The sequence below is a fragment of the Pecten maximus genome, chromosome 8, assembly GCF_902652985.1.
Source record: "Pecten maximus chromosome 8, xPecMax1.1, whole genome shotgun sequence".
Lineage (NCBI taxonomy): Eukaryota > Metazoa > Mollusca > Bivalvia > Pectinida > Pectinidae > Pecten > Pecten maximus.
Genome location: NC_047022.1, coordinates 32,348,056 through 32,366,209, shown reverse-complemented (window position 1 = coordinate 32,366,209; position 18,154 = coordinate 32,348,056). Strand labels below are relative to the sequence as shown.

General features: G+C 34.9%; 1 protein-coding gene across 3 annotated transcripts; it reads right to left on the bottom strand.

Annotated features, from left to right (window-relative positions):
• Positions 1 to 438: 438 nt before the first annotated feature.
• Positions 439 to 18,024, bottom strand: LOC117333224 (sin3 histone deacetylase corepressor complex component SDS3-like). Of its 3 annotated transcripts, none has more exons than XM_033892407.1 (9): positions 17,869 to 18,024; positions 6,863 to 6,929; positions 6,091 to 6,238; positions 3,768 to 3,827; positions 3,256 to 3,352; positions 2,515 to 2,625; positions 1,650 to 1,818; positions 945 to 1,029; positions 439 to 593 (listed from the first exon to the last, which is right to left on the bottom strand). In XM_033892407.1, the coding sequence occupies exons 1-9, from the start codon at positions 17,981 to 17,983 to the stop codon at positions 498 to 500; spliced, it is 948 nt and encodes a 315-aa protein (XP_033748298.1). In that variant the 5' UTR covers positions 17,984 to 18,024; the 3' UTR covers positions 439 to 497. The 3 variants fall into 3 exon arrangements, with proteins under 3 accessions (XP_033748298.1, XP_033748299.1, XP_033748300.1); XM_033892408.1 differs by lacking the exon at positions 17,869 to 18,024 and adding an exon at positions 8,479 to 8,527; XM_033892409.1 differs by lacking the exon at positions 17,869 to 18,024 and adding an exon at positions 8,413 to 8,480.
• Positions 18,025 to 18,154: the final 130 nt, after the last annotated feature.

Sequence of the window (18,154 nt, the reverse complement as noted above, 5' to 3'; positions counted from 1 at the left end):
ACATTAATTAAACTCACTTTAATACACATTTGTGATCCTTTAAAACAATAGACTGATCTAACTTACTGTTGATCCCTACCTCAATGTGACTTCTCCAAAGACTTCACTGTTTAACATCAATAGTCTAGAATTTTTGTACAGGAGACAACTTTCATTAATCATGGAGGGAGATCAAAGGGGATATAGTTTTCATGGACAATATTATCCTTATTAAAAAGAATTAGTATTGAAAAGTTAATCCTGGTCATATTCCCCAAACTGGCAAATATTTTATTTTTATCAGAATTCAATTATAAATACATTGTTTTTTCACAATAAGAAAATGTGCTAATTTCCAGCCCATTTATATATTTTTTTCCAATATTGAGAAGTATGTATTGAGATTTTAAAGTCGTTGGATTAAGTTGTAAGCACAGAAATTATAATAATACCACTGGCTATTTACAGAAACATTTATTTTAAACAACTACATAAGAATAAATGTGATTAAAATGGCATCATGTTGATCGTCTCCGTAGCATGTACCGTCCTTTCTGTAGCTGTGACACATAGATCCGGATCTTGAAGTTATCTTCAATCTTACGTACATAAATCTGAGAAAAATAAGAAAAGTTAATTGATGTCAGATGTGGACATGATCTTTAGTATCTCTCTTTAAGTTTGTCTTTTTCATTAAACAATGCATATCATGTTGTTAACAATTTTTACAACAATATATATATATATACATGTACATGCAAAAAAACCTGAAGATTTCAAAACACCTGGTATCAGTATGGTTTTCAAATTAAGTATGAATTATACGGTTAAAATCCATTAAATGATATTGAATGTTTTTTGAGAAAGTTTGAAATTAATATCTGTTCATGATGTGATAAATCTATCAATGAGGTAAGAAAACATCTTTGACATTGGGTGCTGTACCCTACATTGTATATAATTACCTCTTGGGTTCCAATAGCTGTGATAACTCCATTGAAGTTAGCACTGTCTCGACACTCCACAAACACAGGCTGGTTTCTGTGGAACCTGGAACAAAAACCAAACACTAATAAACAGAGGACAATAAAATGTTTACCAAATTTCAAAGAGATCAGTTGAAAAATGTAGGAAGAGATTGCCGGACAAAAAACAGATACGGTAAATAAACAAAGGGCAATAACTTCTGCAAAAAAAAGTGAAATCAAAATTCTTTCAAAATAAATTCATATCATGATTGCTATGTATACCAAGTTTCAAAGAGTCAGTTGAAAAATAATGGAGGAGATTGCCAGAAAACAAAAGTTTACGTCGGATGGACGAATGCCATACCTTCAAATGACGGGTGAATAAAAATGATCTTATATAAAAAAAAAAAAAAACAATCTAACATCCAAAACCAAACACTGTAAGTTCACTTAAACCTTGGCTTTGTGTTATACTAAGTTTTGCAGTCTTCTTATTGGTCTTATATTGCTCTTATACAGGTAACTTTCTCGCAATAAAGATTTAAAGGTTGTGTCTTTGATAAGTAACACGACTATGGGAATGAGTATCCAGCAACATAAGGACAAGCTTGCAGAGATTCACTATTGAAATGAGAGTAAAACAATGGCCACAAAGGTGGCTTTATATCCATAGGGGAAATGTTCCTTAGTAGGAGAAGTTACCAGCGTTTGTCGTAGTACAGACGTCCGTCATCAATCCTTGCCTCCACCGTGGTTTCCAGAGGGCTGTGTACCAGGTTGGACTTCTTACTGATGGGCTTCCCACTAACTTTGTTAATGATGCGCAGATCATCCATAATGTCCTCCTCACTCAGGAAGAAATTCAGCTGAGGTGAGGGAGTTAAGGTCAAAAACATGATATAGTCAGTCATATAACCACACAGTATCTAAATTAGATCAACAGTAAAATATGTAAATCACAAATCTCATGGCAAAAATCAGTTCTCTCTGGACTCAAACACAAAGATGGCTACAGTCAAAGTGGCTCACCCCTAATCTGACTGTACCTAAGATACTTACAGTAAAACATGCTCACCACCAATCCCACTGGACCTTCGGACTAGTATCCCTTTAATAAAACTTGCTCACTACTTGAGCTTGCTCACTACTTGAACTTGCTCAAAGGTCCCATTGGACCTTTGGAAAGAGATCCCTACATTAAAGCTTGCTCACTACTAATCCTACTTGAGCGAGCAACTAAGATAGCTTCACTATCACAGGTAAATTATGAACTCAACTGGACCAAACCAACAGGACAGAATTCTCCATAAATATTTTTATGTTTTGCAGATTTCACAAGCCCTCAAATCACACACAGGGTTTTTTTTAAACAAAAATCCAAATCCCTACCTTCATCATGATTCCAGTAGTATGCCTATGATCTAGCAATGACCCAAATAAATCGTGTGCTGAACTTAAGTTTCAGGAGACAATTGATCAGTTATTGAACTTCTGACTGGTTCTAATTCCTGGTAGATAAATGACTAATCTTTTAAGTAATTATTACATTCCAGTAGTTCAAGGATATCTGGTGAAGGTTTTCTCCGTTTCTCTGGCAGTGGAATGGGGTCATTGGGTCGTCTCCGTAGTTTTCTGGTGGTAATGGGCTTCACTTCCATGGAATCAGACAACAAAAATCCTAAAAGGAAAAAAAAGATTTGCATTGTTTAGTCAAATCCAGCACACAACTTTCAAACAAAGGAATACTTATTTGAGGACTTTGTGAAAGATTAGCTTTGCTAAACAGGTTTAAACCATCCTCAGGAAATAAAATTTATTGTTATAAGCGAGTATTGCTAGTATACTCTGATTTAAACAATGTGTGACATTTGATACTATAACAACACTATTTACAGGGGTAATTTGTAATTAAAATGCCACTATCTAGGTACAGGGTAATTTTTACCTGTTTTGAGCCAAAATCAAATTATCATGTGCCATTTTTCCCAGTTTTAAAATTAAAATGACCAATTTCTAAAATAAAAAAAATTTACTTGCACCAGAATCGGCAAGGAAGATATTATTCAAATGTTATTTATTATTAATAGTCACAAAAATATATTTCGGGGGACTTTTTGGTGAAATGGAATTGTTTTCAATATTGTTGAAATGTATTTTTTCTGCCCTAATTCATTGTATCACGAAAATGCCATACATTTTCACAATTCCAAAGACCCCTGGCTCCAGTGCCAGACAAAAAAGCAGAAATTACACTGATTTACATAATTTGAAGACAAACTATTGCTAAATCCCAAAATAAACTGCCTACCTCCCATTAAGTCTATAGAACTCCTCTCATTCTCAATATTTCTTTTCTTCTCCTCATAGTCCGCAATCAGGTGTTCCTTCAGATCGATCTTCTTCTCCTATAAACAAGTAAAACACATAATTACCCGGTGGTTCTCTTTTATACTGATCTTCTACAAACCATTGTAGCTATTAATCTTCCCTCAGATAAAGATTTTTATGAAAAAATACAAGTTCACTAACCTTGGTATACAACCATACACACAAACAATTGTAATTTAGTAATATCCCTTTAGTATAGCTTCTGACCATATATCATTAGTATGATTTATCTAGAAAACAAACAATCCCAGCTGAATTCTACTCTGTTTCTTTACATCATATATATGTTGGTTAATAGCTATGGGTTTATATAATCACATTCTGCTGTTACATACACACAAGTCATGAAAGTAAATAAGGCAAACCAAAAGTATCTAATTATAAATCAACAATGAATTATATTTCTATATAGTGACAAAGGTAATCATTCACCTCAAAATCTTTTGCTGCAATTTTCTTCTCTATAATGTAGTCCCTGTCAACAACCTCAAGCTGGAAAAGATATTTCAGAATCAGGTAAGAGTTTAAATCCATTTCTGTTGATTCCATGGTAACAATCCTGCATATAAGATTATAATGATTAACGAAATACTGAAAAAAAGGTTTTTCAGAAAATGAAGATTATTTCGGAACACGAAACATTCATAAACTGTATGTCTTATGATTATTACTATTTAATTATCAAAGCTCACCATCAAGCTTAAGAACAATTGCTCTGGGCCCAGAATGCATAGAGGATATCTAACAGTGTCTTCAGTAATACCAAATATATTTCACGAGTGGGGCTAATATTTTGATATTTTTCAGGAGTGTGCAGTATGTCAGGTACTGCTGTATAAGTCAGGTACTGCTCTATATGTCAGGTACTGCTGTATATGTCAGGTACTGCTGTATACATGTATGTCAGGTACTGCTGTATATGTCAGGTACTGCTGTATATGTCAGGTACTGCTGTATATGTCAGGCACTGCTGTATATGTCAGGTGCTGCTCTATATGTCAGGTACTGCTGTATATGTCAGGTACTGCTGTATATGTCAGGTACTGCTGTATATGTCAGGTACTGCTCTATATGTCAGGTACTGCTGTATATGTCAGGTACTGCTGTATATGTCAGGTACTGCTGTATATGTCAGGTACTGCTGTATATGTCAGGCACTGCTGTATATGTCAGGTGCTGCTGTATATGTCAGGTACTGCTGTATATGTCAGGTACTGCTGTCAGGTACTGCTCCATATGTCAGGTACTGCTCCATATGTCAGGTACTGCTCTATATGTTATTGTTAAATGATTTGGTGTTTACAGAATCATTATGGTAGATAAGATATATCATAAATATATGGGTTCCACAAGTTGACTTTAGTAGAGATCTCTGTGACTTCTGTACTTGAAGTTAAATGACTAAACCACTACCTCAAATATTGAGATGACATATATATATAAAGTTATAAAATTCTTGGGGCAAGTATAATTAAACAGCGTGGATTGTCCCAACACTGCGTGGGTGTGGCACGACATGTCAGTATGGTTGTGGTACGCTCCATAGTGGGTGTGACCCATATGTGGGTGTGACTCACCATACTGTGTTTGCATAATAGCTTGGTGTTTCCAACATTACTGGGGATTGGACAAGAACTTTGATCCAACAATAGGGTTCCACAAGTAGACTTTAGTGAAGAATGCTGTGTGGACTCCTGCTTGAGTTGAGGGACTCAACATACGCTCGTTTGAGACCGACACATATATGAGTTGTACAACATTCTTTGTGGCCAAAAGTATGGTTACAACAACAGATTTGGACCAACAATCAGCTGGCGTTTTGGCCAACAACAGGTTCCCAATTGTTTTAACATTATTTAGCTGTTTTAACCTGCCTGGTTGACAACAAGCTTGATACCAACACATAGCTGTGGGTTGTGGCCCAACATATAGCTGTGGATTGTGGACCAACACATAGCCGTGGATTGTGGACCAACACATAGCCGTGGGTTGTGGACCAACACATAGCCGTGGGTTGTGGACCAACACATAGCCGTGGGTTGTGGACCAACACATAGCCGTGGGTTGTGGACCAACACATAGCCGTGGGTTGTGGACCAACATATAGCTGTGGGTTGTGGACCAACACATAGCCATGGGTTGTGGACCAACATATAGCTGTGGGTTGTGGACCAACACAAAGCTGTGGGTTGTGGACCAACACAAAGCCATGGGTTGTGGACCAACATATAGCTGTGGGTTGTGGACCAACATATAGCCATGGGTTGTGGACCAACACATAGCTGTGGATTGTGGACCAACATATAGCTGTGGATTGTGGACCAACACATAGCCGTGGGTTGTGGACCAACACATAGCCGTGGGTTGTGGACCAACACAAAGCTGTGGGTTGTGGACCAACACAAAGCCATGGGTTGTGGACCAACATATAGCTGTGGGTTGTGGACCAACACATAGCCGTGAGTTGTGGACCAACACATAGCTGTGGGTTGTGGACCAACACATAGCCGTGGGTTGTGGACCAACACAAAGCCATGGGTTGTGGACCAACACATAGCCGTGGGTTGTGGACCAAGAAGATGGAATGCAGCACAAGGACACCTGGGAGAGATAATCTTAAATAAGAAAGTCACAGCTACTTGCTTCAAATCAAATGCAAAAAAATATATACATGTATTTTGGAAGAAATGACATTCACAGAAATCCATTTATTGCCACCTATAGTGTAAACTGGAGAAGGCTCTTCCTTATGTACCTCATACTCTCTCCATATTTCATTGATTCTCATGCGCTCCTTGAACTGTTGGTCAATCTTCCGCCGTTTCTTGATGTACTCTGGTAATGTACCTTCCTGGAGCTGTTGTAGTTGCTTCTTGAGATGAGCTAGCTTGTCCTGGTACATTCTGTAAATGACAGAGACGGCCAAGTTTCATTGACAAGCATAATGGGTATTACTAAAGCAATACATGTCCCATACTGTCCCTGGCTTAAAACAGTAACCTTGACCCTGGCCAAAAACCAGGAAACTTGCCCAAGATATTATGGTCCTTTATCATTGTGTGAAGTTTGATCAAAATCTGTCAAGGAATGAAGCAGCTAGAGCACTGACAAACTTTGGGGTTATGGGTATACGTACAAGACAAAGAGGAAACCAGAAACCTATAGTACACCACGTACCTTCACTTTGTCTAGACTAAAAACCATCAATACTAATAGTTAAAATAAGCTTAAGACTTATAAACTAAGCTATCAGCTGTGTTATGATATCAAGACTAAGAGGATGCATGCCAAGGAGAACTCCTAATATGTGTAGCTGTTATAGCACTTGAAGAATATCCAAGAAAATCTATCATAATATATATATAAAACACTTATTAGCTAGTGAGTGTAATATAAAAACAGTGACCATGGAGATCAAATCAGCTGTTTGTGTGATTTCTTCTGTTTACTGAATAGAGAAAAAGTATGTAGCTATATCATCAAGATTCTATGAGTTTAATTTGTGATTTGTAAACTGTTTTACTCACTGTTCCTTGATCTCAGTATATTCTGTCTGTTGCTTGGCCATATCTGTCTCGCTGGCATCCTCTGTATCTGTGGAGTATAACAGTTGTAGACATCAATATAAATTGTATAAAGAGTACATTTAAAATTTCGAATCCTTATTGGAATTTAAATTCTTATGAAGTATCAGTAATATACATATGTACTAAACAGTAAGAGTAAAATTTAAAACACGTGCTTTTAGTCTGAAAGTTGTAAATAAACCCAGAGTAAATCCCGATCTGTACTAGCTAGTTATAAACATCGATCAGTGTATACGTATGACATTAAAAGACCAGGCTGTGCCATCCTCAGCCCTATTGATTAATTCTTTTTCAATAGTTGCAGTGATAAATTAAAATTAACTACTTTTTAATTAATAATATTCTATTAAATGCTGACCATTAATTATTGAAGATATTTGAAAAAAAAAAAAAAAAAATCAAATTGATTATTAGGAACACTGAAATATATATTTCTTATTTCTTTCTATCTATGCATGAAATAAAATGTACCTATTCAATTTTTCTAATAAAAAGAAATCTATAAAACCAGGCTAACCTATGATACAAGAAATCAACTGTTATAGGATATATGTTATAATATTGTAACATGCACCGGGGGAACAACAGAGCAGTCACCCATCCAAGAGCTGACCATGCTCGACGTTGCTTAACTCCGACGTTGCTTAACTTCGGTACACAGACACAACACTCAACCGCACAGCCACAAAAGCTAGCTATTGGACAGTTTGTAACTACCTTACATTCCTCCAGTCAGGTCAGTTTTTGTAGTATCTAGTATCAAAGAACCATTGTTGAAGTTTAAGAAAAAACGCTTTAATTGCTATAGATAAAGTCGTTTGTGATAATGTTAATGATTTGTATGCTTGATTCAATAACGGATACTTAAAAATATAACTTTAAGTAAGCTAGAGTACTAACAAAAAACATGGCTGGCAGGATTGTTGGTGGTTGTCACATTTTTTATAATGAATGAGATCATTTCCTGTGCTATTAATCAATGATCATTGTTCATCTGATAGTAGGCCTATCCATGAACCATACAAAGGATTATATCCGATATCTGTAATCATTAATATCAATTTAGGTACACATATAATATTCATTGGAGTGATACACATAATGAGGTTAATTCTGAATGCATACTGCAAACTGTATGCACAGCTCCATGGTTAGGCCTATGACTAATACAACAGAGGCCTACACTTTAAAACATTTTTTTTGTCACACAAAAAATGTAGAATTTGATGAAGAAAACTAAGCCAACAAATTTACAAATAATATAAAGAATCATATGCACATATGATTATGAATAAGAATATCTGTAGATAATGGAGATAATTTATGAAGGGAAGCAGACTAAAAATAACTGCAAATCATGTGATGAAATAGACATGAATCAGCATAAATTTAATACAAGGATGAAGTGTTATCTTTAACTTTTCAAGGAATGGACTTCAGAATTTCTGCAACAGAGTACATATTCTACAGCTACTCAACTCAATACCTACACTCTACGTTGCTCCAGACAAACTACCTATAGTAACAAACAAACACAAGCTGTGCCAGTACATTACCTCCTGTGGAAGCCATCATGATGCTATTTATAATATGCATGGGGATTCCCCTATGAGATCATGATTTACTTAACCAAGGGAGGTAACTATGATAAGTGTTCAATACAGGTCATGATGATACATTGTATATGTGCAATTGTGTAACACATGCATGCTTTCACACCACAGATCGATAATATGAATATAACAAGAAGTGGATCTACACTATGGTAAGTTAAACCAATGTTTCAGATTCTTGTTTTGTTCCTAACCATCAAATATTACATTTATAAAAAAAATGTTTTGAAATGTGAGATCTGATACAAAAATAAATTTAAAAAAAAAAGAGATCCCAGAATGATCTTGGTGTCCACCATTGAATTATCTTAATTTCCTATTGATCCTATGAAAGACTAATCTTTTCTCAACTTTCCCATTCTTTCCATCATTTGATAACATTTATGTCTGAAAGATCTAAGAAAATTTCTGAGATACAATGTTGACATATATTGATAACAAACTTCAACTATCAAAATCCATGATGGCCATCTATCCACCATTTCATTTCCAGATCTTACTCAAAATTGAATGGACACAACTTGGGACCATATATGGGATAACTGCATATGGAGATTGAGAAATATATCCTTTTAGTACTGAAAAAGTCCGATGAAGTCAACTTTTTATTGAAGTAGATTTAACCATTCAAATTTTCAGCATTTAACAGGTTCCACTCTTTATTTCATGGTTACAACAAAATTATCTATATGGTATTACAAATAATGTTAATTTTTTTATCTATTTACAAACTGGTTGCACATGTTTTGAAACTTACATATGGAACAATCTTCCTGAAAATGTAGTTTTAGTGCCAAATGTACATACATTTAAAAATAGACTGGATAAGCACTGGGAGAACCAGGAACTCCTATACAATTATAGATCTGAGATACATTAATAATACAAGTAATGTCATAATTATCTATATTTCAAATATTTAAATTTCATGTTTTTGAGACCGATGAAGAGGATCTTGTTTGATCCTGTATCGGAAAATGAACTTAACTTAACCTAACTTAACATGACTTGACAGGAAAATGGAAATGTAATTCAATGTTATTTTAGCCAATTCAAAAATGATTCATGGGTATGTCTGCCATGTTTGTTAGTTTCACTAATTGTCAACACAGCAGTCATGGGCCACATAAACTGTCCAACAATTTTCAAGTTAAAAAAATATTGGCACGCTTACACTGATAATACATAACTTAATGTATATGAAGAATAGAGAGTGATGATCATTATGTACTCACAAATGTCTAACATGCAACATGAGCTTGTTTATATTTTTTCCACACCCAAATGAAACATTTCTGTAGGTGCTAGATTACAGCTTGATCCTGAAGAAATCATGGCATGATATCAAGAGAATTATGTTTGAAAGAAATTTGAATGGAAATGGAATCAACAAATACAGATCCATTAAATATAAAGTTGGAAAATTTCTGTCTGTATCTTCTATCTTTGATAACAACTCTCTCTTCCTAAAATTTTAATCATCAAAATATCCTTTGTATGGTCAGTTTGGCCAGACCAAATTGGTAGGAATAAACCCGGCCAACAATTTCAAATGGATTTGCAATTTCATTGGTTCATTTTGTTTAATTCTTCTCTAATATTTTGTAAATCGATCTAGCTAGAATTTCTTCAAATCAAATACCAGAAGTTTGTTTAAATGGTTAATTGATAGGTACAATAAGAACATGCTTAAGTAAATGATTTTGTACAATTTTGTGATTTACTAATCATTATATGTATTATGTGTATGTATTACAGGTAGCAGTCATCCTTTGATTGAGTAGAAATAAAGCCATCTTGACAAAGGAAGGTGTTGATTCTCATCTAGTGATCACCTTTTTGTCTAGCTTTGATGTTCTTTTACCTTACTCTCTTTGACATTATATATACATCACAAAGTTCACATAATATATTCATTATATATTTTTTATTATTTTATCCCAATTATCTTTCATAGTGATCTAAATATACAATACCAATCTATTTTTTATTATTTTATCCCATTTTTTTTATCATAGTGATCTAAATATACATCTACATATTTCAGTAGAATTATGCTATTCTTTCTTACTTCATATCTAATTTCGCTCATGATGGCCACACCACGTAAACGTAACGAATAATCACTAAAAAAGAAAGTTGAACTGATTCAATGTAGCAATGGTCGTAGCCAGCAACAACTTGCTGAACAGTTTGGGGTCGGCAAAACACAGGTCAGAGCATCTTGAAAAGTTTGTGAAATGTACATACAGTACATGTATAAGTGATAGTGTCATTGGTGTCTTTTCAAACTTGTAATGATTTAAGAGCATATATTGAAACATTATTAATTACATGAAGATCAAACAATTGTCTTTGTTTTTATTTAAAGTTAAGACTATGGCATGTTTTATCCAAATCTATACAACTTGCACCTGAGTTCAGTCAATTAAGAGTTACGGTTCCTGATGGTCTAGCTCAATTTGGTCCACCTCGGTATTGAGACCACCTTGCTACTAAGACCACTTTGACCCGGACCCCCAGGTGGTCTTAATAGTGAGGTTTTACTGTATACAATACCAATCTTTTAATTCTTTTTTATCTGTTTTTAAACTCAAATAAAATAGATTAATACTATTTTGTTTGGCCCTAAATGACCATAGCTGTCGATGGGCCGTAAAACCTAAGCAAACAAACAAACAAGCATTGTGCATCATAAACAATTTACATTTTAAAATTCTTTTCAATAAACAAGAGGCCCACAGTCATGATATTGGATGAGCAGCATTTTGGGGTGAATGGATAACATTTTGTTTAAATGAATGGAAATTGACCTAATTTTAAGGTCACAGGGCCTGGGGTCAAAACTTCAAAAGTGTTAAAATCTTTAAACAAGTTCTTCTCAATAACCAAGTGGCCCAAGTTCATGATATTGGGCCAGTAGCATGCTGGGATGAAGGGCTATAAAGTTTCTTTAAATGAATAACATTGACCTAGTTTCAAGGTCATAGGCTAGGGGGCCAAATGTGTAAAAATCATTTAAACAACTTCTTCTCAATATTAACCAAGAAGCCTATGACCATGATATTAGGCCTGAAGCATGCCAGAGGTCTCAATCAACTTGTTAACAAGGACTATAAAGTTTGTTAAATGACTACCTTCTTTCAGGGTCACAGGGGTCCAAAGTGAAAAGCTTTAAAAAAATCTTTAAACTCCTTCTCAATGACCAAGAGGCACCGGGTGATGGTATGCGTATTGGGCCAGTAGCATGTGGGGATAAGAATTCGAATTTGAAGTTTGTTCAAATGAATGACTTTTACCTACCTTCAAGGTCACAGGGGTCAAATTTGTAAAAATTTTAAAATGACCTCTTCTCATGATCAATAGCAAGGAGGCCCAAGGTCATGATATTTGGCCAGTAGCATGTCGGAATGAATGACCTTATAGCCTACTTTCAAGGTCACAGGGGTCAAATATGTTAAAACTTATCCTCATTACCTGGTCACTGATATATAAGAGGCCCAGAGTCATGTTATTTGGCCAGTAGCATGCTGAGATGAAGGGCTACCATAGGTGTTGAAATGAATTGCCTTGACCTACTTTCATGGTCACAGGTCAAATGTCTTAAATTCTTAATTAATAACATAAACATCAACCATTCAGTATGCATTTCTGAACTCAGGTGACCATTTAGGCCAATGTGCAAATGATTTTTAGTTTTGTATTTGTACAGGGACATACATAGATGGATTAGAGACTCCAATAGTTTTAAGACTGACATAGAGTGCACTTGTTATGTATTTGTGAACTGAGTCATGAACGCATGACTACCACTTTATCACTACTACTATATACCAACAGACATTAGGTTCAATTGGATAATTTTAGCAAAGGCCTGCTAATTGATGTAATATTGAATTAACTTTTTCAAAATCGTTTGCTATTAAACTTGATCACAAGCAATGTAAATGTATTCAGCTTTTAATTGATTCAATAATTAAATAAATCGACAATTGCTAGAAATTAACCATATTTGATGCAAAATTTTAATAACTTTGTTACAAATTTTAAAATATGTTTCAAAAACTTAATCTATGCACTTGGAATTTATGCAGCTTTTTACTAATCCAAAAATGAAAAAGATTGGGTGAGTATTTCTGTAGAAAATTGGTTCACAAAAAGGTAGTTTATTTCAATAGTTTTTGTTATTTACTATGAACAGTAAGTGGCAATTATGTAAAATCACTGATTATTTATGTAAAATTTGAGCATTGCTCAAAAGTATTTGCTAGAAAAACCTAATCAGCGCACATGGAATTCATTCAGCTTTTTACAGATTCAAAAATTGAAACAATTGGATGAGAAGTTTTGGAGAAAAGTGGTTCACAATAAGGTAGTAGTTATACCTCGATGTCATCTTATATATAATTACTACGTCATTACTAATAGATAGAGATTGTTACCAATCCCTGTGTGTACGTCCCTGAATTGTATGATATATATTTGTTTCATGATTAAAGAAATGTGACAGACAATTTTTTGTTTAAACTTAAGTTTAATGTGCTTTTGTTTTTTTTCAGTAACAAAGATTGGCGTAAAATAGGCAAGTTTGTGTATTATTGGTGGTTTTCCTCGCCCTGTTTATAATTATATACATATATATCTTTATATAATCAGTCTTATGGTCATGTAGAACAAATATTCATATCCTGCCTACACTACTCTCCGGCAGGGTATGAAGTCCCTCCCATTGCCAATAGTGTTGCAAGTCCCGATGTGATTCACATCAGGCAGTATATTAGCTATGATGATAATTTTTATTGGATAAAAAACACATGTAAATTGATAATTCTGGTATCAATTATCAATATTCAATCCATAAACCTGCACATTACATTATTTCTTTGACAATAAATGATAAAATCCAAAACGAGCCAGACACATGGAGATATCAGTCCAAACATACCGCCATTTCATACAAGTGTAAAGATCAATTTCCTTACAAGGAAATCAAAATTAATTGCATTAATTGGTGCTAATGAGATTTCCCGCAAGATTTCAACAAATAAACAGATTCGTAGTTATTTACCTTGATGAGTAAAGTCAAACATTCTGAAATTGAATAATTACGCTAAGTAAGAAACACCTTCTTCACAACCCTTACAAAAAATTAGTTAAATATATATATCTCTGATAATGTTGATTTTTAATCGTAGTAGCTTCATCCATATATGGTCACACATACCATATTCGGATTTATCATAAGCATCCTCAAGAAAGTTCTTCGAGAAGTATCACTGCGGATAACGGAGAAAACTCTTGAGTAGTAAAATATTGGAATTAAAGATTAAAGATTTCTAGATGTGACGGTAGGGAAATACATTGCTATTAATTGCATTAGATATTTTTAATTATACTAAATATTACTCCAAAGTTACACGGCATTCGCTATTTGTAGCATTTTCGATGTTCATTGTTTTGCAACACTATTGTCAATGGAAGGGAATCGTAGCTCTGAAGACAACCGTCTGTTAGAAATTGTCTGTTTGTCGTCCAGTACGTTATCGCAGCTAATGGTCATGTAACACAAAGTTGTATGGGTTAAATTGTAAGTCGATTGATTTTAATGCTTTCTAATGTGGCAATGAAAATAAAGAATGAAGTGTAGTAAGGGGCGAAAACTCTGTTATCGTTAACGTTCCTTGCGAAACGTAATGAAAGTATGCGATTTGAGGGTGGAAAAAATGACACATACAATTTTGATGGTTTTTTGAACCATTGTAAAACTCGGCTCGATCTAGGTCTGGATGTGTCTGGTATTCCTGTGGAAATTGTTATTTATGAGATATTTTGGGTCAAACATGCCAAAATCAACATTTTGACTAAGAGGTTCTGTTTAAATCGCCCTCAAAATTCCCCCCAAAAAATCCAGAAACATATATAATGCACATGTAAATAGATAAATGATTCCTGAAGAAAACTGTCTGTTTAGTTTTTCGATATCTTCAACAGAACAGTCACAAGATTGTTTTGAAAATGGCCTATTTTTTCGCCCTTCTCAGTATTTTTCCACTCGACAGGGGTATTTTACTATAAATAGACCGTCTGCTTTGATGACGCAAGGATAACGCCATCCTGAACTCATCAGGTATTGTCGCTGAAATGATTCCCCGAGGAGTTCCAGATGGAATAACACCGGGGACTTCACGCCGCTTACTCGTTCAACTCAAGGCTTAGCTGCAGTCAAAGTGAGTTGTATAACATTTTACCGTCAGGACCAGGACTTTTTAATATATCATATTAAAGGTGACATTGGAGGTTATAGCTGTTCTACTATGACCAAATTTGTTGCTTGACATGAGGGGCCGCGGTGGCCGAGTAGTTAAGGTGTCCCAACACTTTATCACTAGCACTCCACCTCTGGGTTACGAGTTCGAAACCTACGTGGGGCAGTTGCCAGGTACTGACTGTAGGCCGGTGGTTTTTCTCCGGGTACTCCGGCTTTCCTCCACCTCCAAAACCTGGCACGTCCTTAAATGACCCTGACTGTTAATAGGACATTAAACAAAAACAAACAGCTTGACATGATCAGTATTCATCGTCAACCCAGACCAGCGTTCAGTTCTTTTCGATAACAAACCTAACCTCGCGTAAGCTTCGAGTAGGCCTAGTGTAAATGTCATACGTTTTCATTAACGTTTTAGAGACGGTATATGTTTAAATATGTCGAAGAAAAGAATGTGCAAGAAATCAAATTCTGACAAATTAAAAGTTTAAACTAAAAAAAAGAAATTGAACTATTATATCTTTATTATATCTCATTAAGTCAACTTAAATTATTATAGGTGGGGAACCATATACTTTATACTTTTGTATTTAGATTTATTTTAACTTACTACAAATATTTTATAGAGATTATTTGACAATATCAAAGAGTTAAATAACAGGATTTAATTATCAAAATTTTACAAAATAGTCTTCTAAATGCAATCTGCACACAGATAGAATACAGCTGCACAGGGACCTGTATAAACAGTTCGCAATGTTATGTATGTTTCTGTTTTAAGGCCCACGTGCACACTGCCACGGAAAATATATTTACATCAGGAGACGCATTCTACTTTGAACAGTTAATTGCAATTGAAGGCCTAACACCGCAGTAAATTGCGGTTGTCCTTGGACAAAACACTTTGAAGTACTTTCATTACTGTTGATGGCGTGCGACGGGCCTCCAATGTGTTGTTCAGAGAGGTAGTCACCAACTACTACAAAGAGACCCACCTCAAAATAAAACGGTGATTATCACAGAAAACATAGAAAATCAAACATGTAAGAGTAAGATATTTATTTTCAGTGCTGTCATGGTTGTGTCCTGGATGCCGGCATACAGCCCACCTGCATGTTGTTCGGTGAGGTAGTCACCAACTACTACAATGAGAACCAGCCTCAAACTAAGAGATGCCAGTTATTTTTCAGAAACCAGGCAAACTGCTATCTGATAAAAGGGTGGAAAAAAGTTATTAAAAAGAAAAACATGATTATTATACTCGATTAAGCTTCATTTACATAAACTTAAAGTATTGTTCAAATTCACTTAAAACAATTTAAAACTTGCTAATTACCTAATTTTCATCAGGGAAAGATAAAGGGAGATAACTCGCTCATCTCTTCATGATGTTTTAAAATTAATTATAAATTATAATGTAGCAATTATTGATATTTCCCTTTCTATTCATGATTGATCGATCAAGAACTTTATAGTGATTCCAGAAACCACTTATAAGAAAAAAAAATTATTATAGACATTTTCTAATTTGCTTGACATGGACCACTGACACAGACACTGATCATGACTTTGAACAAAAGGGAAATTCTCAAAATGCCATTTTGTTGTAATAGATTTACCAGGTAGCAAAAAAACAAACAATTTTCCTTCTCTATTTGTATTTTAGTTCCACTGAAATACAAAAAATGGGATTTTCCTCACGCAAGTATGAATTATTCACCTTTTCCTCCAAAATTGAAATTGGGGTGAGTTAATCCCCATAAAATCATGAAGATTTACATCTGAACAAGTTAATCCCTATATTTTGAGGAAATTGGTCTAAATTAAGATATTGTCCGATTGCAATGAAATTTGGTATATAGGTACATCATGGGACATCGGTTACTTTCGTAACCTCACTTTAACATTTTTTTTAAACAAAGTGGCCACCATTTTCTGGCCTCTGATTGGTCCAAATTAAGATAGTGTCCGATTTTAATGACATTTGGTTTGTAGGTCTACACGGGACACCGGCAACTCTTGTCACCTCACTTTCACATTATAACAAAATGGCCGCCAATTACTGGCCTCTGATTGGTCCAAATTAAAGTATTGTCAGATTGTAATGAAATTCGATATCTAGGTACATCATGAACACAGGTCCCTCTCGTAACCTCAATTTCACGTTTTAACAAAATGTCCACCATGCATCAACTGAGCTCTGATTGGTTCAAATTTAGATATTGTCCGATCTTGATGAAATTAGATATGTAGGTACATGATGGGACACCGGTCACTCTTGTAACCTCACTTTCACATTTAAACAAAATGGCGGCCATTTCCTGACATCTGATTGGTCCGGATTTAGATATCGTCCGCATTTGATGAAATTTGATATGTAAGTACATCAAGGGACACCGGTTCCTGTCGTAGCCTCACTTACACGCTTTAAACAAAATGGCCACCAATTTCTTGCCTCTGATTGGTGGAAATTTATATATAGTTCAATTTCCTTTTAATTTGGTAAAAGGAGGCATTAGGGGACTGCAAGTTCAACTGTATCGGGTTTTTTTGTCTTAGGAACCACACAGAATTTTTTTTGGTCGAAACTGAGATATTGAGCGGTTTTGGATGAAAACTGCTGAAACAGAGTTATCACCCCTCACTACACTTCATTCTTTCTGTGACATCCTTCATGTGCCACCTCACTAGTATCCAATACACAAATCTACATCAGGAAAAAAATGTGCGGATGAGGAACATTTTCAATTAGCGGCGGCACCGCGATGTCATATTGATGAAGTGGTCGACTTGACCTGAATAAATATGAGGCCATACAAAAGTATGGGGCGAAATGTCCACACCAATATCAATACAAATGTTCCCGTCAACAAAAGATTCCACGCTTTACAAGAGTATTTGCAATCACAAGAAACAAGTCTATGCTCGGTGATTAATTTCCAATGTTTAAAAACTAAGTGACCAATATTCATTAATGATTCTCGAAGATGTGTGCTTTGTCAACAGGCATTAGTCGAATAATTGTCGTGATTTAAAAGTGCGAATGCATGCATTTCTGAATGAATTACCTTCATCAGTACAATTGTCATCATAATCTCGATCATCGTCGAAATCAAACAGGTCATCGTCGTCTAAATCGTCGTCGTTTACGTAGCGCGGCGAAGATGTGTAACTAGATGCCATGATGTTTTTCTTCTTTGAAACACACTTCCGGGGAACCACTAAACGTTTTAGACAAAAATAGCCGATAAATACTGTATGAATTGTTGTTTACTACAAGCAAAACCTTTTATTAACTTATTTTTTGTTACGCTAAAATAATGAAATTAATCTTAATTGTCACTTGAAATTAAT

What these genes read in the sequence shown, in the direction of transcription:
- LOC117333224 (XM_033892407.1), bottom strand. Translation starts at nt 17,983, where the DNA reads ATGGCATCTAGTTACACATCTTCGCCGCGCTACGTAAACGACGACGAT. An exon ending in TGACAATTGTACTGATGAAG is followed by an intron (nt 6,930 to 17,868) that starts GTAATTCATTCA and finishes TATACTCCACAG; the next exon opens with ATACAGAGGATGCCAGCGAG. An exon ending in CAGCTATTGGAACCCAAGAG is followed by an intron (nt 594 to 944) that starts GTAATTATATAC and finishes TATTTTTCTCAG; the next exon opens with ATTTATGTACGTAAGATTGA.